The sequence below is a fragment of the Macaca nemestrina genome, chromosome 9 (assembly GCF_043159975.1).
Source record: "Macaca nemestrina isolate mMacNem1 chromosome 9, mMacNem.hap1, whole genome shotgun sequence".
Taxonomy (NCBI): Eukaryota; Metazoa; Chordata; class Mammalia; order Primates; family Cercopithecidae; genus Macaca; species Macaca nemestrina.
The window spans coordinates 120613957-120639569 of record NC_092133.1 but is presented as its reverse complement, the minus strand read 5'-3'; the positions used below and the strand labels follow the sequence as shown (position 1 = coordinate 120639569).

At 41.4% G+C, this 25613-nt stretch overlaps 1 protein-coding gene across 1 annotated transcript in view; it reads right to left on the bottom strand.

Annotated features, from left to right (window-relative positions):
* The window catches only part of C9H10orf67 (chromosome 9 C10orf67 homolog), a 139092-nt gene that overhangs the window by 86267 nt on the left and 27212 nt on the right, over positions 1–25613 (bottom strand). Inside the window, exons 6-8 of the mRNA XM_071068740.1 lie at positions 10201–10356; positions 3539–3686; positions 2308–2366 (exon numbers count right to left, since the gene is read on the bottom strand). Of these exons, the coding sequence (XP_070924841.1) occupies positions 2308–2366; positions 3539–3686; positions 10201–10356 (363 nt within the window). The remainder of the gene's footprint in view (positions 1–2307; positions 2367–3538; positions 3687–10200; positions 10357–25613) is intronic.

The following is a 25613-nucleotide window of genomic DNA, read 5'->3' as shown; positions in this document are numbered from 1 at the left end:
GACAAATGGGATCTAATTAAAGTAAAGAGCTTCTGAACAGCAAAAGAAACTATCATCAGAGTGAACAGGCAACCTACAGAATGGGAGAAAATCTTTGCAATCTACCCATCTGACAAAGGTCTAATACCCAGAATCTACAAGGAACTAAATCAAATTTACAAGAAAAAAACAACCCCATCAAAAAGTTGGCAAAGGATATGAACAGACACTTCTCAAAAGAAGACATTTACGTGGCCAACAAACTTGTGAAAAAAAGCTCAACATCACTGATCATCAGAGAAATGCAAATCAAAACCACGATGAGATACCATCTCACACCAGTCAGAATGGAGATTATTAAAAAGTCAGAAAACAATAGATGCTGGTACCTATTGTGGAGAAATAGGAACACTCTTACACTGTTAGTGGGAATGCAAATTAGTTCAACCATTGGGGAAGACAGTATGGAGTATTCCTCAAGGATCTAGAACCAGAAATACCATTTGACCCAGCAATCCCATCACTGGGTATATACTCAAAGGAATATAAATCATTTTACTATAAAGAGACATGCATACGTATGTTTATTGCAGCATTATTTACAATAGCAAAGACATGGAACCAACCCAAATGCCCATCAGTGATAGACTGGATAAAGAAAATGTGGCACATATACACCATGGAATACCATGCAGCCATAAAAAGGAATGAGATCATGTCCTTTGCAGGGATATGGATGAAGCTGGAAGCCATCATCCTCAGCAAACTAACACAGGAACAGAAAACCAAACACCGTATGTTCTCGCTCATAAGTAGGAGTTGAACATTGAGAATACATGGACACAGACTGGGGAACAACACACACCAGGGCCTGTTGGTGGGGGGTGGGGGTGAGGGGAGAGAACTTAGAGGATGGGTCAATAGGTGCAGCAAACCACCATGGCACATGTATACCTATGTAACAAACCTGCACATTCTGCACATGTATCCTATCTTTTAGAAGAAATAAAGGACAAAAAATTTTTAAAAATTAAAAAAAGAATATCTTGAATGGCAATATCAGGCCTGGTTGAAATCTGTACCTGAACTTAAGCACATGCGGTGGCTGAGCTCTTCAAATGTGGCTAGTGCAACTGTGAAACTAAATTCTTAATTTTGTCTGATTTTAATCCATTTTAACTTAAAATTGGATACTCGGTTCAGTTACTGGAAGACATTTATGTTTATTTGGAATAATTTGGGGATGTGAATCTGCTTATTTATCTGTAAACTGTATGAACTATAAATGCATTCTTATTCTATTCATCTCTTGGAGTATTCTTCAGTGCCTCGGGCATTGTGCTCCCCACTAAGAGACCAGATAGAGCAGTTTCCACCCTTATGGAGCCTCCAGTAGGGCAGGGAAGATAGACCATAACAGAATGGCAACTGAGAGCCACAACAGGGAAGTTTGCGGGTAAACAAGAACAGAGTGGGGGAGCCCCACGTGTGCAGGGAGAGCAGGAATTGCTGAGATCCTACTGAATTCAATTGAATGCACTAGGAAATCTTGTTGTTGTTGTTGTTGTTGTTGTTGTTGTTGTGGGGGTTGGTGGTGTATGTGTATGTGTGTTTCAGACAGGGTCTCACTCTGTTGTCTAGGCGGGAGTGCAGTGGTACAATTCTAGTTCACTGCAGCCCTGAACTTCTGAGCTTAAACAATCCTCCTACTTCAGATTCCCGAGTAGCTGGGACTACAGATATGTGCCACCACACTCGGCTATATATTTTTTATTTTTATAAAGACGGGGTCTCACTATGTTTTCCAGGCTGTCCTTGAACTCCTGGGCTCAGGAGTTTCTCCAACCTTGGCCTGCAAAGCTGCTAGGATTACAGGGGTGAGCCATTGCACCCCACCTTGGAAATCTTGATTTTTGTTCTATCAGAAGAATTCCCTGCTCTAAATATTTACCAGATAACATAAGCCCAGCTCATCCATGAACATCAACCAACATCTGATCTGAAAATAAGACTGTTCATTTTTAATATAATTTTTTCCTCAACTGCAAGCTCATCTTCAGACTTCTCTGTGTCATGTAACTTCGGTGCCTTAAAATCAACAAGGCAGATGGTCAGTGATTCCAAACAAAAGAAGTATCTATACATGAGTTTTCAAGATGGAGTCCTTATTTGCTTCTAGTAACCCTTCCCAAATAGTGGGGAGAGATTAAATACGTGGATCAATTTTCCTCTATGTCACAAGACACTCTGGACACAGTGTTACTTGGCCAATTGCGCCTATAGTTCCATTTAAAAGAGTCATTTATCAATGTAAAAACATTATAGTACCTTTTGAATAGTTTTTTGATCCTTTTCTGCCATCTCTTTCATACTTATAAGTTCATCTTCTGTAAACAAAAGGAGAGAGAGGCCAACCATGAAATTACATGCTTATGCCCCTGTATTTAAACGGCCTGCTTCAGGGCAGGCTGTGGGGCACTAGCAGACATGGCGGACACAAGGCCTAGCAGGACTGTGACCTTCACAACTGCCCTTGACATTCACAGCCTTCTTCCTGCTGTTCAGATGGCTGGTCAGATAGGGATTAAGAAGTAAGTTCAAGATCCAAGTGTGGCTGAGGGCTGAAAGCTTTTCATCAATACTAGCGATGGACATTTTTGCTGTTAGTCACAGCCAATGCAAAGAGCTTTAGCAGGTGGCAGTTTATGACTTAATAAGAACGACCCAAAACTAAAAGGCCTCACTATGCCACAGCAGAAGAGAACGAGACTATACTGGCATGGTAGAATTTTACATCCAAGGGATAATATTAATATAATATATCTCATTTCATTGATATTTTGCTATAATTCATTTTATTGCCTGCTCATTGCTTTGAATAAGCAGATTAAGGACAACATCATGTAATTAACATAATCACACGGATCACAGTTAAATGAAAAAATACATTAAAGCAATCTCACTTTGGTGATTACATTTTTCCCTTTTCCACATGTTCTAACAACTTCGGTGATTTAAACACAACTTTCACCAACGCGTGTGGTATGAAAGAAAAGGGGTATAAAGTATACAAACAAAATTGTATATTTAAACTTCGTATCAAAAATTGAAGTAACTACTAAATAGTAGCATACTTTCCTGAAAGGCTAACTCTGTTTTCCCCACAAAGCATATCCCTATATGTACTCTTAAGTATTTAAGTGTTATCAAGTTCAGATAATCAGTTAAGCATCTGAAACAAATCAGCAAAAGTTTCTATTTGGTTATAGTATTTCTAAGTGAAATGGAGCATTGATTAGCAAATTTTTGCAAAGGCCAATGTCTGTCTTGAAACAACATCCTGAGTTAACATGACATGGCTCAGGGATACAACTACAAACATATCCTCTGTCCCATGTAAGAAATGCTACCTTCAATAAAAAGCAAAGATGGCTATGAAATTGATCTTTTAAATGTAAATAACCAAACAAATGTATGTTTGGAAAAGACAAACATAGTTATGAGCTTTACAACGTGACCAATACATAGATTTTTCTCAAAGGTGATTTCAAAATGTTACCTAATCCTGAATTTTCTTTTAGATTGATCTGGATTTCTTCTTCAAGCTCTGAAATGATCTGAAGCAGCCTCTCATTTTCCAGTTTGTACTCCAAATTTTCCTTTTCTGCGTTTGATTTTGGAGAGCTGGTTTCCTTGGGAAAAGATTCCTAAAAGATGGAGAATGCCATATTTCTAAGCAGGGAGCCAAGGATTTAAATATGCAAGACAAGGACAATACAGATACAGAAAAGCTATCATATAATTTTCTGAATTCTATTACACACTTATAATAAGAATAGTAAAAAGGAAGGAGCCTAAATAGAGCTTGCTGGAAGAAAGGCTCCAGTACATTCTGTACAAAGACCTCAACACATGGGGACATTTTATTGACAGGAATAATGCATATCATACTGTTTGTGTGCCCTCATCATTCAGGTCAATTCATTATGGAGGCTGTGTCCGGGGAGGCAGCTGGGGCCCCTCCACCCACACTTCCCTCTGTGTGTGTCTGAAGTGCTGTCCGCCTGTAACTAGGCAGGCTGGGGGGACCAGGACGGGCAGCGCCAGGGGGTGGCAGAGTGCATGGCTAAGGAGGGGGGCTTGTTGCCTTTGTGGCATTTCCCAGTGTCAGTGCTGCCAGTGTCATGAGGAGCACATCACATGTCAAAGTGGTGACGTTTTCAGGCTGGGAGCCGCATGGAGTCCATCAGGCACACGGATATCCACACAGTTGGTTTTCTGCTTGGTGGAGGAGCCACCCAGAGGCAATTCATATTCTGAACATTAACATGGCTTTGCATGCTTGTCACACGGGGTCTGTGCAGGCGTTTAATGCTATTGAAGACTTCGGTTTAAATCTCTATGCAAACAGTGATTACCTTGTAAGAAGGTTTCAGGATAACTTACAACAAAAGACTTTAAAGTTATAGTTTTAGTAAAGCAAACTCATTTACATTTTTATTATGTGCGTCTTTTGTTTAAATCTTGCCATGTCCATTATGGGAGAGCTTTTTCTTACGCAATAGACGCGCTTATTGGGACAGCTACTTTTTTTTTTTTTTGCCTTCTTCTTCTTGTCTGTTTCAAAGCCGTTGAAAACATCTGAATATACTCCCTATGGTTGTCTAGATTTTACTGTCACACATAAAAAAAAAAAATTAAGATGTAATGGATTGGGGAAGTTGGTGCAGAACTTTACACTTTATTGTGGTACAATAATAAACAGATTATGCAATCTCAAAATATTAGTCATTATATTATTATGCCAAAGGAGATAGAAGATTCTACATGCCTTGTTAAAAATTACTACAGACATTAAAAATACTTTTGAACTTAAGGTCATCGCAGGTGAATTATAACTTATTCTTTTTACAGTAATTCCATGATTGCAATAAATAAAAATAAAATCTTCCCTCAAAAACAAAATCATTTCTCTCGACTGATTTCCCTTTGGAACTACACTTTCATTTAGTATAAGGATATGTGGAAGTAAATTATTTAAATATTTTCCCCTGTAACAGTTTGAAAGAAAAAGAAGTGATTTAAATTTTTTTGTAGTACACTAATAAGTACACTAATAAGTCCTTTAAAACAAGTGACTTACTAATGAAATTACGTATGGTATGTATGTGTGTGTGTGTAAGAGTTAGTAATATTTAAATTATGTTGTTAAATTTTGCACTAAGCTCAATTACCAAATCTTCATGACTTTGATTCACCATTTCATTTAAATTATTTGAGCCCAATTCATTCTTAACTAATGAGAACTAACAAACCTAGTAAGTAGTTAATAAACAACACTGAATCCCAGTCATTAATTTCTTGTCCCACATTGTTCAATTTGAGACCATCACAGAATGCATTTACAGACTAAAAGTTTTTTTTTTTTTTTTTTTTAAAGAAAGAAAGAAACAAACAATACTGGCCTTAATAGGCTTAAGCATACTTTTCCTAACAGTGGCAGAATATGAACATCCACAGAGGATTACACGAGCACCCAATTCTCATAAACTAAAGAAGAACTATTTGAATTCATCAGATGAAGTGTAAAATTTACAAATGGTAGCAGCTAATACCTAACTACGGGTTCTAAGAATCTCTTTGTATGAAAGCAGGATGCAAGGAAAACACATTAAATCTGGGGGTTTGTCCTCCACATATCAATCCACAACCCCTGTTCTTCTGAGGTTAACCCTTAGCTCTGTCCCCACCATCTGTCAGCTGTGGGAACTGCAAGTAATTAACTATTCAGTCGCCCACAGCAATGAGGACACTCATTAGCAAAATGAACAAAGGGATCGTTCTGAGCTGCTACGGTCCTCTGTTACACTCTGAGTGGCAGGTTTTGTGGTGGTGTTCCTTCTGCCATCTGCCCACACTGCTAGTTTGTGCTTGCTTAAACCACGAGACTTTAAAAAAATAAACTGCATTAATAAAATGAGGTTAAGAAGGATGGAGATCATTAAAAGGCGGTTAACTGGATGTAACCGTTTAAACCACACTATACTCTGAGAGAGATTGTGTGTAATCCTTGATCATTCTGGAATTTCAAAATTGTAAAGAAACTTGCCAATCTCAAGTTTTTCTTTCATATTATAAAAACTAGGACTTCAGGCGGTAGCATATGTGCTATATCTTTTGTGAATATTCACAAGATGCATACAATTACAAACTGAATCCCAAATTGAATCTTGAAAGAATCATTTTTGAAAACAGGTGTACTTGGGAGCTTTGCTCCTCAAATGCGGTCCATGGACCAGGAGCCTCAGCATCACCTGGGAACAATGCAGCCCCTCAGGCCCAACCCAGGGCTACTGCATCAGAGTCTGCATCTAACAACACCTGCAGGTGATGCGTGTGAGTGGTAAAGTCTGAGAAGTTCTGGTTCAAAGCACTTTCTGTGCCTTCTCAGCAGTTTCCCTTCCATAGGCTCCATTGAATTGGACATCTCAATTTTCTGGGGAGGAGTAGAGTTCTGATGCAAGCCCATGCCTCATGACAGTCACAGAGAAGAGCAGGTGCTTTCCCAATGAGTGACAACCAGGAAAGTGGCACTCTGGGCAGTGCAACCCTGCAGAGCTGCCACTCTTGAATGACAGCTCTGTTTCAGAGCTGTCAGCAACAAGCAGATATGCTCAGCAATGGAAGGTAGGTGGGTGATGGTTGCGGGGCTCATCAGTGTTGGGATAAGAAAGAAAAATGAAAAGTCTATTCAAAATGCCAGCTCCAACTGAAATTAAAACACATGCACAGGCGCGTACACACACACACACACACACACACACACACACACACAATCACAGAGACATAAAGGCTAACCTCCTTTATAAATTCTCAAGAGGATTAGCCAACGGACAGCATGGAAACCTGATGACTACAATGGCATGCAGCTGAGTCACATTGATTTCCCACCGAATAAAACCTGAACATTTCATCCCTTGAATGAAGTTGCTCTTGGGAAAGTTCAACATTTAGGATGTTCCCATCTGGAGATGAGAAATATTACAACTACTTATTAACTATAAGGCTATTGAAGTAACTTGATAATCAGTAAGAGTAAACTAGATAACTGCAGAATTAAATAAAGCTTGTTTATTTCACTTTCGTTTTTCAACTTACTTCCACTGCTACTTTGAAATTTTTAATTGTTTTTCCAAATTCAGTGTTCCCAATCTAATTCGAGACTTGGTATCCCAAGGGTTTTTTAAATACCACTAGAGGGGGCAGTTGAATCAGATGAAATTTCAAATAAAAAAGATCATCTAGAACTTAAGTGGCATGAGGTTTTAGGAAAGTTTGTTCTTAGAGAATGTAGAAAAAAAAATGTGTTTCCGGTGAAACCCTGTCTCTACTAAAAAAATACAAAAAACTAGCCAGGCGAGGTGGCGGACGCCTGTAGTCCCAGCTACTCGGGAGGCTGAGGCAGGAGAATGGCGTAAACCTGGGAGGCAGAGCTTGCAGTGAGCTGGGATCCGGCCACTGCACTCCAGCCTGGGCGACAGAGCGAGACTCTTGTCTCAAAAAAAAAAAAAAAAAAAAAAAGTGTTTCATTTTATTTAATATAAGCCATGATCTGCCTTTGTGGAATTTGCATCTGTGTTCTTGAAATGGTGACATGTATGTTTTCCATCACCCTCAGTCAAGAGGGGAGAGCAGAGCCCTGTGCTTTGTTGGGGTCTCCAGGAGAAATCCATATACCCCGTTAATCAGAATCACCTCACCTTCCTCAAATCTTAAAGTGTTTACAGAAATTATAATGTGCTCTTTGGGGGTTAATTACAGTGGAATAACCAGGGTATTCTGGATGCCACTGAAAGCCAGAGAACAGCCTGCTTACAGATGAGCCTGTGTGGCTCCCACCTGCTCTCCTCTTCACAAAGCCACAGCCCATCCTCACGGTTTCCCCAGAATGTCCAGTCAGGCCAGGTGACTAGCTGAAAAGTTAGACGTGTAAACATTTCAAGAGTGTGGGGAGCTGTCTTACCCAATTGGGGTGTTCTCAACAGTCCAGAAGTCTGTTTGGTACATTTTATGGAACATAAACTGATGGCTATAAGGATTTGTGCATTTCTTTATAATACCTGAATTGATATACGAATATTTCTTCAAAGAACTTGAAGCAATTTACATTCAACACAGCAGGTGTTCTTATCATAACTCTCTACTTTAGCCAGGCGGGTATCATGTTGCATTTCACAAATGGGAAATAAATGGATCAAAATTGCCTTGCCACATCTACACTGGATGTCTTTGGCCAAGGCAGGATTAAAAGAGAACTCTTATAGTTTTTAATCTTTTCTATTAAACTGTTTTCTCTAAAAAGCAGAGGTAAATGTAAACCCAAGAAAAGGTTTTTCAGGCCGGGCGCGGTGGCTCAAGACTGTAATCCCAGCACTTTGGGAGGCCGAGGCGGGTGGATCATGAGGTCAGGAGATCGAGACCATCCTGGCTAACATGGTGAAACCCCGTCTCTACTAAAAATACAAAAAACTAGCCGGGCGTGGTGGCGGGCGCCTGTAGTCCCAGCTACTCGGAGGCTGAGGCGGGAGAATGGCGTGAACCCGGGAGGTGGAGCTTGCAGTGAGCCGAGATCGCGCCACTGCACTCCAGCCTGGGCGACACAGCGAGACTCCGTCTCAAAAAAAAAAAAAAAAGAAAAGGTTTTTCGAAAGCAAATGCAAAAATTAAATGTGCTTCCTAGTCCAAGACATATAAAAAAAATATTCAATTTTATTCGATCTATGCTATTGACACAATACTGTATTGCTTAGGTGTTCAACTTTTTTCTAGATATTTTTCTAGATACAAAGATTTCTAATAGATTAACAAAACAAACACTTAAACAGAGCAAACATTTAAACCAGTTTAAATACGAACATTTAGAATGGTTTGTGTTTGATTCATTATCTCTTATAACCTTGAAGTTTTAAATAAGAGTACTAGTGAGGGATTTAGATAAACCATAGATTGTACTCAAAGGCATGAGCAACCCATAAGTGTTTCTTTCTAGTGTTAACATTTTGACATATAACTTTTCAGATTTTCCTGTATGCATGTGTCAATATTTCTAAGTGTATTAATCTATTAATAATTATTAATGTATTATAATATATCATATTGTAATATAACAATCTATACATTATAATCTATACATTTTCTATATGCATATGCATCTTATATATTCACTACAACCTTTAATTCTTACTGTAGAGGATAGAGCTCCCCCTCTGTAAGTGGACTTTAGATTCAGGTGAACCTTGGTATATGTACCATCTTTACCATCTACTACCTGTGTGCCCGTGAGGAAGTTACTTAACCACCCCGTCTCTGCTTCTTCATCTGCAAACTGAACTGTGAGAATGACAAGAGATGCCATCGATGAAGTATCTGATACCTGCTATTGATATTCAATAGACCTTTATTCCTTCTGGGTCCCAGTATCTGTTAGCCTTTCCAACTCAAACAATCAGCTTCTTGCTCTTAGAACTTAATAACAAAATCCTCTCCAGTTCTGGACTGTGGTTGGGCCTGAGACAGCTGGTGGCTCAGAGCAGAGATGAGATGAGATGACAATGAATTTGTTCTCAGGATCCACACTTTCCAAAGCCCTTAAACTTCCTCCTTAACAGGAGTTTAGGTTCTTCTTTCTGCCTTCTCACTCATTCCATTTTTGTTCCCTTCAGTAGTTTGTCTAACCAGTAAAGCAGTTCCTGGTTCCTATTGCAACGGCAAAAACTGAGGGGAAAATCCTCTGAGATTTTTCTTCTTGATATTTTTATTAAAATGTCATTCTTTTCCAAGTTGGCTTCTTGGAACCTCTGGCTTGGAAAGATTAACTTTGTGTCTTTCAAACTACCTTGATTGCAAAAAAAGGGTGGGAGTCTTCAGTTACAACAAAAATCCACTCCCATACTCTTCTAGAGTAGGACTTTTTTTTGCAGTGGGATGTAAGTTATTTCCATTTAAATAAAACATACAGAACCATTCTATTGCTCCTATTCATATTGCTATGGGTTTTCTAGAATAGGTCATTGAGCAGAAAAGAGTTAGACTGGCTTATATTATGGGGAGATGCCTAAAATGCATCAATTGGATTTTAGTTTATCATTAAATCAAGCTTTTAACTATTTATGACTTTCTTTACAAATATTAAAATTAATTATTCCTTGCCTTGAAACTTACCATTTTGTGAAATCCCAAATCTTCATATTGGTCTAATTGTTCTTTTAATTCTTTAATAACTTCTTCTTTCTCTTTCAGTTTTCTTAACAAAATATTTATTTTGACACTACTCGCATCTTGCAAATGAATGTTCTCTTCTTCTACCTCAAAAAATTGCTGGGTACAAAGAAAAGTAGCATTAAAAATTAATTAGACACTCAGCATTAAAAATTAGACACCACCAGAAAACATTTCATCTTTTAAGCTGCTGTTTTGTGAGGTTATTTTTGTAACCTGCATACAATTTTAATAAGAAAATTTATTTATATTGAAATATATGCTTAAAAATTATTATGCACTATGTAGCTCAGTGTTATCCTATAAAACACAAAGCATGATCAGTTACTCTAACTGTATCAGCCATGTAAACTACAATAGCAAAGAGTGAGATGGAAGAATAGGAGAACTTCCACTCAACAAGAATTTGGCAGCCATTCATGGACAAAAGTGCCCTTGAGGGAGATTTGGGACCTGGATAGAAGACTGCAAAACTCTGGTGGAGCCCAAGACTGAGGAAGGCTGTTTTGAGTGGCAGGATGCACCTAGGTGGCAGGCTCACTGACCATGATCCCAGCTACAAACCCAGAAATGGCTTCATCCCCCTGCGGACTTGGTCTTGCCACTAGAACCATCTGCCAAGAAATCCAGGAGGAATCACGTTCACCTGTGCCTCTGGTGACACGCCCACAGGCCTCAGTCTCAGCTGTGGACCCTGAATCAGCTCTGTAACTCAACCAAACCCACTTTCAGCTGCAATTTGAGACCGGTTCTGCCTGCCCAGGCACCTGCTGGGAGTTATGGCCTATTTGTGCCCTCGGAAGCTGGTCGGCTGACCTCGGTCTCACAGCAGATCTTGAAATACCCCTTTAACTTGGCCCCAGCCCTCTCAGCTGCAGTCTGAGAGCAGTCTTGCCCACCCAGGGGTTTGATGAAAGCTATGCCTTTCTGTGCCCCAAAGGCAGGCCCACTGATCTTGATTCCACTGCAGATCTTGGGTTGGACCTACACCTAGTTCTGTCCCTTCCTAGCCTTGGGCAGAAGCAGTCCTGTCCATCCAGAGATCTACCAGGAAACATGCCCATCAATGTCTTTAGAGGCAGGCTGCTGACCTCAGTCTGATGGAGGAGCCTGAAGTAGCCCCGTGACCCAGCTCCAGCCCACTCAGCCATGATCCAAGAGCAGTCCTGCTTGCCCAGGAGCCCAGTAGGAGGCACACCTGTCTGTGTCTCTGGAGGTATGTCTGCAGACCCCAGTCTCAGTGTAAGCCATGACGCAGCCCTGTAATTCCATTCAAGCGCCTGTCAGCCATGGTCCATGGCCAATTCTTCTTGCCCAGGGACCAACTCAGTAACCCAGCAGGAACACTCCAAGGGACCTGAAGGAATACAACACTTATCTGCGCCTGGTAACAGGCCCACCATCTGCAAACCCAACTGTGAAACCTGAAGCATATTCTTTACCCAGCACCAACTCTACAGACCAAGGTCCTGGAAGCAGTTTATTCTTTCCAGGGGCCAGACAGGATGCAAGCCTGTTCAAGCCCCTAGTAATAGACCCACTAACATGGACCCCATTGCAGACCCAGCAGCAGCCACATAACTCGGCTGCAGCCCTACTCAACTGCAATCCTGGAGGCAATCTTATCAGCTCAGGAACCCAAAAGAAGAAAATATTTACCTAGCAAAACCAGTCTGTAATGACTGAAGGAAGTGTTTGCTCATTCAAATGCACAAACACCAACATAAGGCTATATAGGTAGTGAAGAATCAGGCAAACATGACACTCTCAAGAAAACGAATACAGTTCCAGTAACTGACTCCAAAAAAATGGAGATCTGCAAATCGTCTGACAAATAATTCAAAATATTATCTTTAAGAAGCTCAATGAGATGCAAGAGAACACAGATACACAGTTGAACAAAACAAGAAAAACAATGCATTAACAAAATTAGAAGTTTCATAAAGCAATAGTAAATGCCAGGCATGGTGGCTTGTGTCTATAATCCCAGCTACTTGGGAGGCTGAAGCAGGTGGATCACTCGAGGCCAGGAGTTTGGGACCAGCCTGAGTAACATAACAAGACATCCTTCTCTACAATTTTTTTAAAAGAAAAGATTAAAGAATGGGCCAAGGACCCAAATAAACATTTTTCCAAAGATGGTATACAAATCGCTAACAGGTACATGAAACATCACCAATCATCAGGAAAATGTAAATCAAAACTACAATGAGAAATTACCTCATTATGATAAGAATGAGCTATCAGAATGAGTATTTTCAAAAAGATAAGAGACAACAAGTATTGGCAAGGGTATGGAGAAAAGGCAACCCTTGTGCACTGTTGATGGGAATGTAAAGTGGTACAGCCATTATGGAAAATAGTATGGAAGTTCTTCAGAAAATTAAAAGCTGCCATATGATCCAGCTATCCTACTTCTGGGTATATATTCGAAGGAAATAAAATCATGCTCTTAAATATATTTGCATTCCTATGTTCATTACAGCATTATTCACAATAGCCAAGATACAGAAACAACCTAAATATCTATCAACAGATGAATGAATGAAGAAAATGTTACATACACACACACACACACACACACACACACACACTCTCTCTCTCTCACACACACACACACGCACAATAGAATATTTACAATGGTGGTATGTATAATGTATATATTAATACAATATTTTTCAGCCATAAAAAGAAGGATATCTTGCCATTTGGGACAACATGGATGAACCTGGAAGATATTATGCTAAGTGAAATAAGCCAGACATAAAAAGATAAATACTGTATTATCTCACTAATACGTAGAATCTAAAAAAGTTGAACTTAAAGAAGCAGAGAGTAGAATGGTGGTTGACAGGCCGGGCGCGGTGGCTCACACCTGTAATCCCAGCATTTTGGGAGCCCTAGGTGGGCAAATCACAAGGTCAGGAGTTCGAGACTAGCTTGGCCAACATGTGAAACCCCCATCTCTACTAAAAATACAAAAAATTAGCTGAGCGTGGTGGCGGACGCCTGTAATTTCAGCTATTTGGGAGTTTGAGGCAGGAGAATCACTTGAAGCTGGAAGGTGGAGGTTGCAGTGAGCTGAGATAGCACCACTGCACTCCAGTCCAGCCTGGGTGACAGTGCGAGACTCTGTCTCAAAAAAAAAAAAAAAAAAAAAAAAAGGAATGGTGGTTGACAGAGGTTGGAGCATGGGAAAAATGGGGAGATGTTGGTCAAAGGGTATAAACTTTCAGTCATAAGATGAATAAGTTCTGGCAATCTAATGTATAGCATGGTGACTATGGTTAATAACACTGTATTGTTTACTTGAAATTTGCCAAGAGAGCAGATCTTGTGTCCTTACTGCCACCGTCCCCCACCCCACACACAGTAATAACTAGAAGTATGTGTTAATTAATTTGATTGTGGTAATCATTATACAATGTATTTCAAATCATCACATTGTATACCTTGAATATATACAATTTATATTTGTCAATTATACATCAGTAAAGTTGGAAAAGGTAATAATGGTAAATCCTAATAGTAAATTGACATCATGATTTGTGAATATCCTACTTTAATATTCCTCTAGAAGGGAAGACAGTAAAAATTTGAATATGTAGAAAAGGAAGTAAACATCATTGGTGCAACTAATTTCCTCAATAGACTGGAATGGAGACGTTGAAAGAAGTAACATACCTTGACAGCTTGTTTTAAGTATTTAGGTGCTTCCTATCTGCATTCATTACTCTGAAGAATTATATTACAAAACCAAAAAAAGGATGAAAGGCTTTAAAAGTGAATAATGTTACTTGCTTCCAGCATTTAAAAATCTCATTTTCAACACTGCTATGCAAAACTTGTGGTTTAGTTTGGACTCTTTTTGAAATTATAAAGAAACCATTTGATTCTTTGTGTGTTTATTACTAATATATTTGGGTACATACAACATACAGGAAATATAGCAAAACCTAGTAATATCTGCTAATACACTTAATGTTATATTTCAAAAGAGTTAAATTTGTAAACTCAGATTGTCCTAATATGATGAATATCAGCAGACTAAGAATAATAATATATGAAGGTAGCTATGAACAGCACTGGCATAATCTTCACGGTATAAAAAAATCATATATGAATGTACAGGAGAATTAAAAGGAGTGAAAAGGAATACTCCATATGACAATATCCAGTATCAACTTTAAAAATTTTGTGATTTTATTTATTTAGTTTTTTAATTTAGTTGGGTGGTTTTTTGTTTGTTTGTTTGTTTGTTTGTTTTTGAGACAGAGTCTCACTCTATCACCCAGGCTGGAGTGCAGTGGTATAATCAGCTCACTGCAACCTCCGCTTTCTGGGCTCAAGTGATCTTCCCACCTCTGCCTCCACCTCTGCCTCCCAAGTAGCTGGGACTACAGGCACATACCACCATGCCTGGCTAATTTGTGTATTTTTTGCAGAGACAGGGCTTTGCCATGTTGCCTAGGCTGGTCTCAAACTCCTGAGCTCAAGGGATCCGCCTGCCTCAGCCTCCCAAAGTCCTGGGACTACAGAGCCACTGCGCCTGGCCTTAAATTTGATGATTTTAAACAAGAGTATTGATTATGTAGATCTAGTCGTTACATCTATTCTTACATATGTCTATAGCTCAAAGACTCTACTCAACACACATTTATTCCACCAGGGCCCTTAAGTGTTACTAGGCATCACATATCTAACAGATCCAAACAGAGTTCAACATCTTCACTGTCATCCTTTCTACATTCCCTAATTAACAGCAGCATAAGCCAGAAAACCCTTTTAAGCCCCTTATTCTCCTTCATCAACTAACCAAATTTGTTCGACCTACCCCTAAATCTCTACCAAACCCCATCACCTTCTTTCCTGTTCCACTACAATCTCAGTACTTGCCTTGTTCACCTGGATATTGTAAAAGCTTCTTAACTAGCCTCCCTGCCTCTTGTTTTGTCACTTCTCTCCAATCTTCATCCAGTAGCCAAATAACCTTTCTAAAATGCAGCTCTCCCCATCTCCTCCTACGGGCTAACATCCAGCTCCCTTAGCATGGTATACAAAACGCAGCCTTCCTGATCTGCTGCCAGCTTACCTGGCCAGCAACTCATGCCAGTCTTCTCTCCTCTTTCTTCACCCAAACTGGGCATTTTATCAATACTGATACACTCAGCATCCAACTTCTCAGAAACACCACGTTGCCACAGGTCTCTGTGCCTTAGCACTTGGGAGTTCCCTGTTAGCCAACCCAACAAGCTCTTGCTTGTCATTCTAGCAGAATGGTATTAGAGTGGAATAGCCTGAGTCTGCAGACCAGCTCTGTCAGCTTGGGACCTTGAACAAGTTTCTTAAACCCCGAGTGTCTCAGATGATAACATCTGTAAAATGGGACTATTAATACTAGTACCTGAATTGTGAGAATTAAATAAGATAATGCATGTAAACAATTTTGGACAGTGCCTACAACACACAGACAGCCCCCAGCAAGTATTATAACCTAGCACTTAGTCCTGTTGTGGCTGTTTGTCATTCAAATCCAGATGCCAGCTACTCTGGAAGCCTTAGCACAGGCCTCCCACCCACCCACCTTCTACCTCTATGTCCTTTCTCTATCTTGTGAACATTCTTCTTGGGGTCACTTTATTATTTGCTTACTTTCTAAGTAATTTTTATGCTCTGAATAGGTTGGGTTTATTTTACTCTTTAAAAAGACACCTGCAATTGTATGTTTATCACAGTACTATTCACAATGGCAAAGTCATAGAACCAACCTAAGTGTCCATCAATGGTTGACTGTATAAAGAAAATGTAATATATTAATATATACACCATGGAATACTATGCAGCCATTAAAAAGAATGAAATCATGTCCTTTGCAGTAACACGGATGGAGCTGGAGGCCATTATCCTAAGCAAATTAATGCAGGAACAGAAAACTAAATACCACATGTTCTCACTTCTAAGTGGGAGCTAAACAACGGGTACACATGAACATAAAGATGAAAATAATGGACACTGGGGACTCCAAAAGGGAAAAAGGTGGCAGGGAGACCAGGGCTGAAATATTACCTGTTGAATACAATGTTCAATATTTGGGGGATGGATATACTAGAAGCCCAATCCTCACCATTATGCAATATACCCAGGTAACAAACATGCACATATACCCTCTGAATCTAAAACAAAAGTTTTTAAAAAGCCAACAAAACAAAGATGGCATGACAGCCCAGAGACCAACGCACTAAAAAATAATGAGAAAGTCATGCAGGCTGTTTAGGGAATGATGCTCTGCCTGGCACCAAGTCGTCTTTGTCAGAGCATGTCACAGAAGTGCCCTGGGAAACTCATTTAAAATCTCACCCAGGTACCACGCTGAGAGGTGCTTGATGAGCCAGCCTGCCTTCTGGATGGGCTCAACCACTCTGGACTTCAGGGCAGGGAGGGCCACAATTCTTTGGAAGAACAAAAAAGTTTTACTTTTACATGCTTCCTCACCTCATTTTATTAGTGCAGACTCAAAGATTCCTTTTTCAGTCAGTCCTCAAACTTCAGCTGAAGCAATTGTTTGAGGAACCCCAAAATCCACCTGGAGGGATTTATTTTTGACTTTTCACAAAATAGTTGTAAGGTCCAAATACAACGGATTCATTTTTCTTCATCTTCTGGAATGTTTCTGATGTTTCACTAGTGTTTATGGAATGAGTGGGACTCTGTGGGAGATAGCAGAAAGCAGTGTGATTTTTCCACACTGTCCCTGCAAATCTAGTCTCTAGTCTCATAGTTCCCACCTTTTAAAACTTTCAGGAAGGTATCATGGCTTTATTTTTTTAACTTAGTAACAACAACTTTAATCTTAGACAATGACAACAAAATAAAAGGAATAAAGAAAATGGGAAGAAAGCAAAATCCAAAACCAAAACAAAAATTCTAGTCTAGCCAACTCTCACCCATTAATGCTTCTGTCCTCCCACCACTCTGGCCCCCCTTAGACTTGGCAGTCTGCAGTGGAGGAGAAGGGTTGAGCCTCTCTTCCTTTTATTTCTACAATTTGAGATTTTCCAATGGTCTGGTGCAGAGGAGAGGGAGAAATGTTAAGGGAACAGAAACAAGTGTCAGTTGACAGTAACCTGCTGCCTTTGGTTCCCAGGGGGGTCCATGCTGGCCTGGCCTCCTGCAATGCCCTTCACAGGAGCAGTGCCTGCCTGGCTTCTATCCTAGGACCTGCCCTTCTGCTGGCATCCTGTCACCTCTCCAGATGGTCCTTGTCAGCAGGCTTCTGCTCTATCAGCCCTCCTGCCCTTCTGTGGAATTTTCCTGGCAAGTCCCACACCAGTCCTCATATTCCTCAGACCCAGGGATGCTCATCAAGCTCTCCAAGTGGTCCAAGACTCCACTCTTGCTTGGCTGGAAGGAGAAATACTCTCTTTCTCTCTCCTATTTATGGGTCAGCACTCCATGCTGCCTGCTTTCCCCAAAATGGTCCTCTTGACCAGTCTTGTTCATTTCCAAATTCAAGATAGCTCTTATATTTCCTGGAGATGGATGATGGGCTAGTACTGGCCAATTAAGCTGTTCCACCAAGTCCTGGAATGTCCTGCAAAGAATATCCTGCTGGCATCTATTTTTTCTTTTTCTTTTTTTTAGATAGCATCTCGCTCTGTCACCCAGGCTGGAGTACAGTGGCATGATCGTAGCTCACTGCAGCTTCTAACTCCTGGGCTGAAGCCATCCTCCTGTCTCAGCTTCCCAAAGCACTGGAATTACAGGCATGAACCACCACGCCCAGACATACCTCACTTTTGAACAGTATTTAGTTCTTTACTTTTGGAGCTGTGGATGAAACTGAAACCCAAGAGTCCCATTTTAACATCCCATCTTAGGGTGGCTTACTGAAAAATGTATTACCCTTTAGTTTAAATCCCAACCTAATCATGTGACCGCTTGTCCTTCATCGAGAGGTTCTTTCTGACAACTATTAAGTTCACAGGAGCAACAGGCATCCAGGCCTGAGGGCCTGAGTATGACAAAGTTCAATCAGGCTGCACCATTCACTTATCAAACACAGGAGTTTGAAATTCCAGCTTGGGTTCCGTAACAACGTCAAAATAGTTACTGCCTGCTGTTCAAGGAAAATGTTTTTGGAATTTCAGTTGTCTCATTAACTTTCTAAAATAAAATTTCTATATTTTGGTGCCATCATTCTCATTAAGGTCCAGCTGTTAGTTTGCAACATTTAAACTGAATAATTACTCTGTGAACATTTAGATTGACTATGACAATATTGGGTGGGAAGCAAGTCAATTGCTTACTTCAAAGGTGATATATTAACCTTTTTAGATAATGAAGGTTATTATAATAGAGATATTAACTTTTATCATTTAGTTAAGAAGGTGTTAGTATCAACTTTCTTCATTGTAAAGTTAATTAATAAGTATTATACTAATTAATACATGTTATAGTCCTTAATATGTATTTATTCCCATTTAAAGTATTAATATGCATTTGTAGGGAGATATGTTAGTACTTCTGTAAGATAAACCTTTTCCAAAAATAAATAAATGCATTATTCACTTATTTACTTATGACGGTGAGCTCATGGATTCCTATTTTACTCAAATGGTTACAATTCATGATTATCGTTGCTTATTTTGAGGCATGCATTTTCCCAGATTGGCCAAGTGGAATGAAGGAAGCCCCTACCAGCTGACTCCCGTGTTCTGACACACCTTCATAATTTTTTGAGCATTTCCTTGCTTTGGTTATGACAAAATATTGCAGGCCTTTCTTCCATTTTCCCTGTCACTGCCCTGGAGTTGGCTACTCCTCCAAAAAGCCCTGGATTCTTTGAGTGTAGAATATCATTTAAATCTAAAAGCTGAATTCTAGGTGTACTCATTGCTATAGGAGTGTCACTTCCTCTAGGCGCTCTCCATAGACAGAACTAGGATATACATAAATGTATCTACACACTTACACATACACATTCACACATATCTATATAGTCACATATATGTATCTGTGATGATTAATTGTATGCATCAACTTGGCTAGGTCATGGTACTCTTTTTCAAATGTTAGATGTTGCTGGCATTTTTAGATGAGATAAATATTAAAATCAGTGGCTCTGAGTAAAGCAGATTAATCTTCAGACTTCCATCATGTAGATGGAGCTCACCCAATAGGTTGAAGGCCTTCTCAGAAAAAGACAGATTCTCTGAGGAAGAGGAAATTCTCCTAGAGGACTGCATTCGGACTCAAGCTGTAACATCAAGCCTTTCCTGGGTCTCCAGCCTGCTGGCCTGCCTTGCAAATTTCAAACTTGCCAGCCCCCATAATTGCATGAACCAATTCCTCAAAATCTCTTTTATCACCTCTCCTTCACTCTCTCTTCTCTTTCCCTGTTTTCTCCCCATCTCCCCCAAATATTCATTGTCCTTCAAGGCTCAGCATAGGAATCACCTTTTCCTAAAAGTCTTCCTTAACTATTCACCCAAACTGCCAGAGAGTTTGCAGCCACTGGGTACAAACCTCCAATGTGGACTTAATTGCTAAGTTTGTTATCTCTCTTGACCACTAGATTACACACAATGGGTACAAGGACCGGCTCTGGGCCTCTGCTGGAAAATCAGACAATGGATGGATGAAATGAATCCAGACGTGAGTGAAAGAACAGTTAAAGACCTTGACATTATGGATTGCCTTTATTCTAGGAAATTTCCACTAGGAATTCATGTTCTATTTCCAGCACCATGGTGTAGGTCAAGTTATCTTGACACTCTTCTTGATCATATTCAACCCTTTATTCAACAAAATTTGTCAAAAACCTATTATGTCACGCAGTCTGCTATGAGAATACAAAGATGAGCAAGATTCGGTCCCTGCTCTGCAGGAACAGTCTAGTGGACAGATCAACATGTACTGGGTAAATGTGACACAATTCACTGTAGCTATTAGTCAGCAGAGAAAGAGCAAAGGGGGACATTATGCAAAAATTCCAGGGAGGAGGTTAATAACTTGAGGTGAGCTGAGAGAAGCAGGTGACGGCCCAGTATTGCAGGAGGGTAAAGTTTTGGCTAAGAAGTGGAAACAGATAAAAGTGAAGACATGAAAGGACCTTCTAAGCCATGCTAAGGCACTTAAACTTCTCCCTAAAGGCATGGAGGAAACACTGAAGGATTTAAACAGGGCAGGATGTGGTCAGACTTGTGTTTTGAATGACCACCCAGTTGCCTGGGCAAACGATGGACTTAATGAAGACCAAAAGGGATAAGAAGGTACCAGCCACAGGCCAGGTGAGCAATGCTGACTACCCAACCTGGCTCAGAGGCAAAATAACAAGACACGAATTTAGGAGATAAAAAACTGGCAGGACAGCCAGCCATGGTGGCTCATGCCTATAATCTCAGCGATTTGGGAGGCTGAGGTGGGACGGTTGCTGGAGCCTAGGAGGCAGAGGTTGTAGTGAGCAGAGATGGTGCCACTGCACTCCAGTCTGGGCGACAGAGCAAGATCCTATATCAAACACAACAACAACAAACACCCAAACCAAACAACAACAAAAAACTGGTAGGATTTGATGGCTCACTAAATATGAAGGATGAATTTGTTATCTAGTGCTGCATAAAAGTTTTACCCCAAATGTAGTGGCTTAAAACACACACGTTTGGCCAGGCACAGTGCCTCACACCTATAATCCCAGCACTTGGAGAGGCTGAAGTGGTAGGATCACTTGAGGCCAGGAGTTTGAGATCAGCCTGGGCAATATAGTAGGACCCTGTCACTAACGAAAAAGAAAAAAAAATTAAATTAAAATACACACACACACACACACACACACACACACATTATCTCATAGTTTCTATTGGTCAGGAATTCAGGTAAGTCCTCTGTTTAGGGTCTCCCAAGGCTGCAATTAAGGTGGTGTTCAGGGCTGTGGTCTCATCTGAAGAGCAACTGTGAAGGGATCTGCTTCCAAGCTCACTCAGGTTGTAGAAAAATCCACTTTTTTTTCAGCTATAGGACTGGAGGCTTCAGTTTCTTCTTGTCAGCCAGAGGCTACACTCAGCTTTGCCACATGGGTTTCCTCTCACGTAGCCTCTCACATTAGCCAACAGAGAGAGAGACTCTAGCAAGACAGATGCTATAAAGATAATCACATACAACTCTATATCTTTGCTGTATTCGATTGACCAAAAGAAAAGTTAAATAAATTTAGAAACTTGTTCATAGCTGAAAAAAAAAGTACAGGTACTTGTGTCCTTAACTGGTCTCCAGAGGGCAGCAGAGAGTCATTTATACTTGTCAATCTACAAAAAGTGTATACAACACTTCGTTTTATTTTCAACTTTCCTCTGTTCTTCCTTATGACTAAGCCTTAACAAACTGGGTGGCCAGGATTTGCAAGGCTGTCTGAGGTCATGGATCAAAGTGATGCCAACAAGCCAAAGCAAAGATTCCAATAATGACTTTAATATAAACAATTTTTTCATAAGTCAACTAACCACAATTAAGCATATTTAACACATATTTACGAAAAACTGATGAACATGAAGAATTTAATCCTTCCATGGCTTTCTACTCCTAGAAGTATAAAGTGTATGGACAAAGAGTAATATTCATTATTTAGCTATAGTTTTGACCATGTGATATATATTAGAAAAAGATCAATGTCCCAGAAATTGTGGACGACACAAAGAACTATAAAAGCATGTGGTTTTTGTTTGTTTGTTTGTTTTGACACAGGGTCTCGCTCTATCACCCAGGCTGAAGTGCAGTGGCATGATCGCGGCTCACTGCAGCCTTAACTTCCTGAGCTCAAGTGATCCTCCCACCTCAGCCTTCCGAGTAGCTGGGACCACAGGCGCATGCCCCCATGCCCAGCTAATCTTTTTGTATGCTTTGTAGAGGCAGGGTCTCACTATGTTGCCCAGGCTAGTCTCAAACTCCTGAGCTCAAGCGATCTGCCTGCCTTGGCCCCCCACAGCGCTAGGATTATAGGCATGAGCCACCACGCCTGGCCAAAAACATGTTTTTAAAAAACAAAATTCTGACTTATTCTCTCATTATAAACAAGAATAATACTGGATAAGATAGATTAAATGCATCTTTTTTTTTTTCTTTTAGAGACAAGGTCATGCTATGTCACTCAGGCTGCAGTGTACTGGCACAATCATGGCTCACTCACATTAGACTCCTGGGTTCAAGCAGTCCTCCCACCTCAGCTTCCTCAGTAGCTAGGACTACAAGCATGTGCCACCATGCTGCCACAGGATCCTTGGGGTGTTGCTTTGCCAGCCAGAAACCTCTGTGGTCAGTGGCACTTTTGCCTGAGTTTTGCTCAGGCCTGCTAGGCTCATTCCACCCGCTTGACCTGGCAGGCTGTGCTCAGCTCATGCTACCAGCCTGGATCCCATGCCTGCCAAGGGCAAGCCAGGTGCACAGTGACAAGGGGTGCATGAGTGAGTGCAGGGTCCAGCCACTACACACAGCTAGGCATGCCAGCTGCAGGGGGATGGGCAGTTCCAGGTGCCAGCAAGGGCGCCAGCTCCCTGCAAGGCTGCAGCTGGACCAGGTATACCACAAGTGGCTTCCACTGCTGGCACTGGGGAACACAGTGGTACCTGGAAGTTTGGAGACACCAGGAACTGCAGAGCCCCAAAGAGGGTGTCACAACACTGGCTCAGGGAGCTTCTAGGTCTGGGCTTCCCCAAGGGCTGCAGCTCTTCTCTCCTTCTTGTTGCCTACAGTGTGGTGAGTGAGGGGTGTGTTTCAGCCCTGTTTGCCTTATAGCTTTTTCAGTCCCACCATTTGGTGGGTCCTGAGTTCTTGTCCCACATGCAGGAAGAATGAGATATGCAGACTATTGGAGGGTGAGTAATGCAAAGAGGTGCTTTATTCAGCAACAGTACAGCTCTCAGGAGATCTGAAGTTGGTAGCTCCTTTCTGCAAGCAGGTCATCCCGGCATCTGCTCAGCTCCCAGATAAGAGGAGACCCACAGTGGGTAGCTCCTTTCTGCAGGCAGGTCATCCTGATATCTGTTCAGCTCTCAGCTGAGAGAAAACCCCACAGTGAATAACTCCTCTCTGCAGGCAGGTCATCCCGACCTCTGCCAGAGTCTGGCTGAGTCTAGGGTTTTTATGGGCTTCAGAGGGGAGGAAGTGCATGCCGACTGGTCAATGTGCAGCCACAGGTGGGCCTGAAAAAAGCACCATAAGTTCTCACTCCAGTCTGTGGAACTGGCAGCCTGGCCCCCAGGCTTCAGGCCATCCCTGGCTTGAAGGTGGGGCTTCAGCAGTGACACATCCCTTTCCACTCAGGAGCCTGTCACTTCCTGCTGCTGTTCACGGTGCCCAGGCTGTTCATGCCAAGGGATACCTGCAGGCCTGTGCTGTGCCACCCTCAGTGCCCCCATGGCCTCCCTCCTGTGCTCGCTGGCACTCAAAGTCTGGAGGGCACCAAAGCAGCAGGGGCCTGGTGTGTCAGCACCATCCCAAGCACACACACACCTGGCCAGGGCATGACAGTGCCCAGGCTTGGCCACAACTTTGCTCCAAAATAAGAGTGGGTGCCAGGAATAAGGAAAGGCCAGGCAGCAGGAGCAGGCACTTCTGAGCCTGTGGAGGCAGGGGGGCTTCCTGGGCCCCCAAGAGCACAGGGATCCCTGGGTGTGCAGCCATGGCTGGGCAGCTGCAGCTGCCTCTAGGAGCATGGAGCTCCCCTATCACCAACTCAGAAGGTGGGCACCATTCCTGCTTGTTCTTGGCTCCTGCCGGCTTAGTAGAGTGTACAACCCTGGTCATGTCTCCCCTGCTGCATCCAGCATCTTTGCAGCAGCTGCTCCAGACAGGGCACTGCTGAAATGATTACATGGTTTATGGATGAAAAATGAAGTGACAAAAATATGTATTCTCAATTGCATAACTGTTTACATAGAAAGCCCCAAAGAGTCTATAGAAAAATTATTAAAACAAACACAAGAATTTAGCAAGATGTTTGGTTACAAAATCAATATATATAAAACTGCTACAGATAATACTCATTTTCCCTCCTTCCCTCTTTCTCTTTCTTCCTTCTGTCTTCTTCCATTAAATATTAATTAGGCCAGCACAGTGGCTCATGGTTGTAATCTTAGCACTCTGGAATGCTAAGGCAGGAGGATTACTTTAGGATAGGAGTTCAAGACCAGCCCGGATAACATAGCAAGATCCCATGTCTACTATATATATATACGTGTGTGTGTGTGTGTGTGTATATATATATATATTTTTTTTAATTAACTGGGTGTGCTGGCACATGCCTGTAGTCCCAGTTACTCAGGAGGCTGTGGCGAGAGGATCACTTGAGTCCAGAAGTTTAAGGCTACAGTGAGCTATGAGCACACCCTACATTCCAGCCTGGGAGACAGTGAGACCCCTGTCTCTCTAAAAAAAAAAAAAAAAAAAGACCCCAAAATAAAAAGCAAAACAAAGAAAAAAAAACAAATTCAATGAGTCGGGAATTAGTAGAAGCACAGCAGGGATGGCTTATCTCTCCTCCATAAAAAGACTCTACGTGGCTGGTAGCTCGAGTCATCTGGAGGCTTCTCCACTCATATTTTTGACTCCTAGGCTGGGGTGACTCAAAGGAGGGGCTGAGATGAGCCTGGAGACCCAGTAGTACCCACATGTAGATCTTCCATATGGCATGAGCTTTTGTCAGCATGGTAGCTGAATTCAGGGAAGGACAATCTAGAGGGCAAACATTCAGAGAGAATAAGGATGAACTTGCAAGACTTCTTTCGACCTTAATTTAAAAGTCACTCAGCTTCACTTCCTCCACATTCTGTGCTTATCGGCAAGTCACTAAGGCAGCCCTGATTCAAGGGAGGGGAATCAGATTCCACCTCTTGATGGCAGAGAAGCGACGTAACGTTGCACAAAAGCAGGTAAGTGGGAGAGAGTGTCACAGGTGCCTTTGGAAACACAGTTTGGCACAGAGTCACAGAGATCATTAGCAGAGCAATATGTCCTGAGATGTTTTCAGCTGCAAGTAACTGAAAAGCCAACTAACAGTGGCTTCGACACTGAGGGGTTGTTATCTCATGAATTTAAGAGGTCAGAGACAGGGCAAGTCCAGGGTTACTTTCATGGCTCAATGACATTACCAAGGACCCCTCTGCTTCTCATGTTTCTACCTTGCTACCTCAGCACATCCAGAGTATCTCAATGTTTGGTTTCACAGTGGCCACGGCAATTCCAAGCATCAGAGGGAGACATAAAACATCAAGCAAAGAAATAGAAAGGGTCTTCCATGAGACCCTTTTTTTCCTTTTCAATTTTTGTTTTAGATTCAGAGGGTACGTGTACAGGTTTATTACATG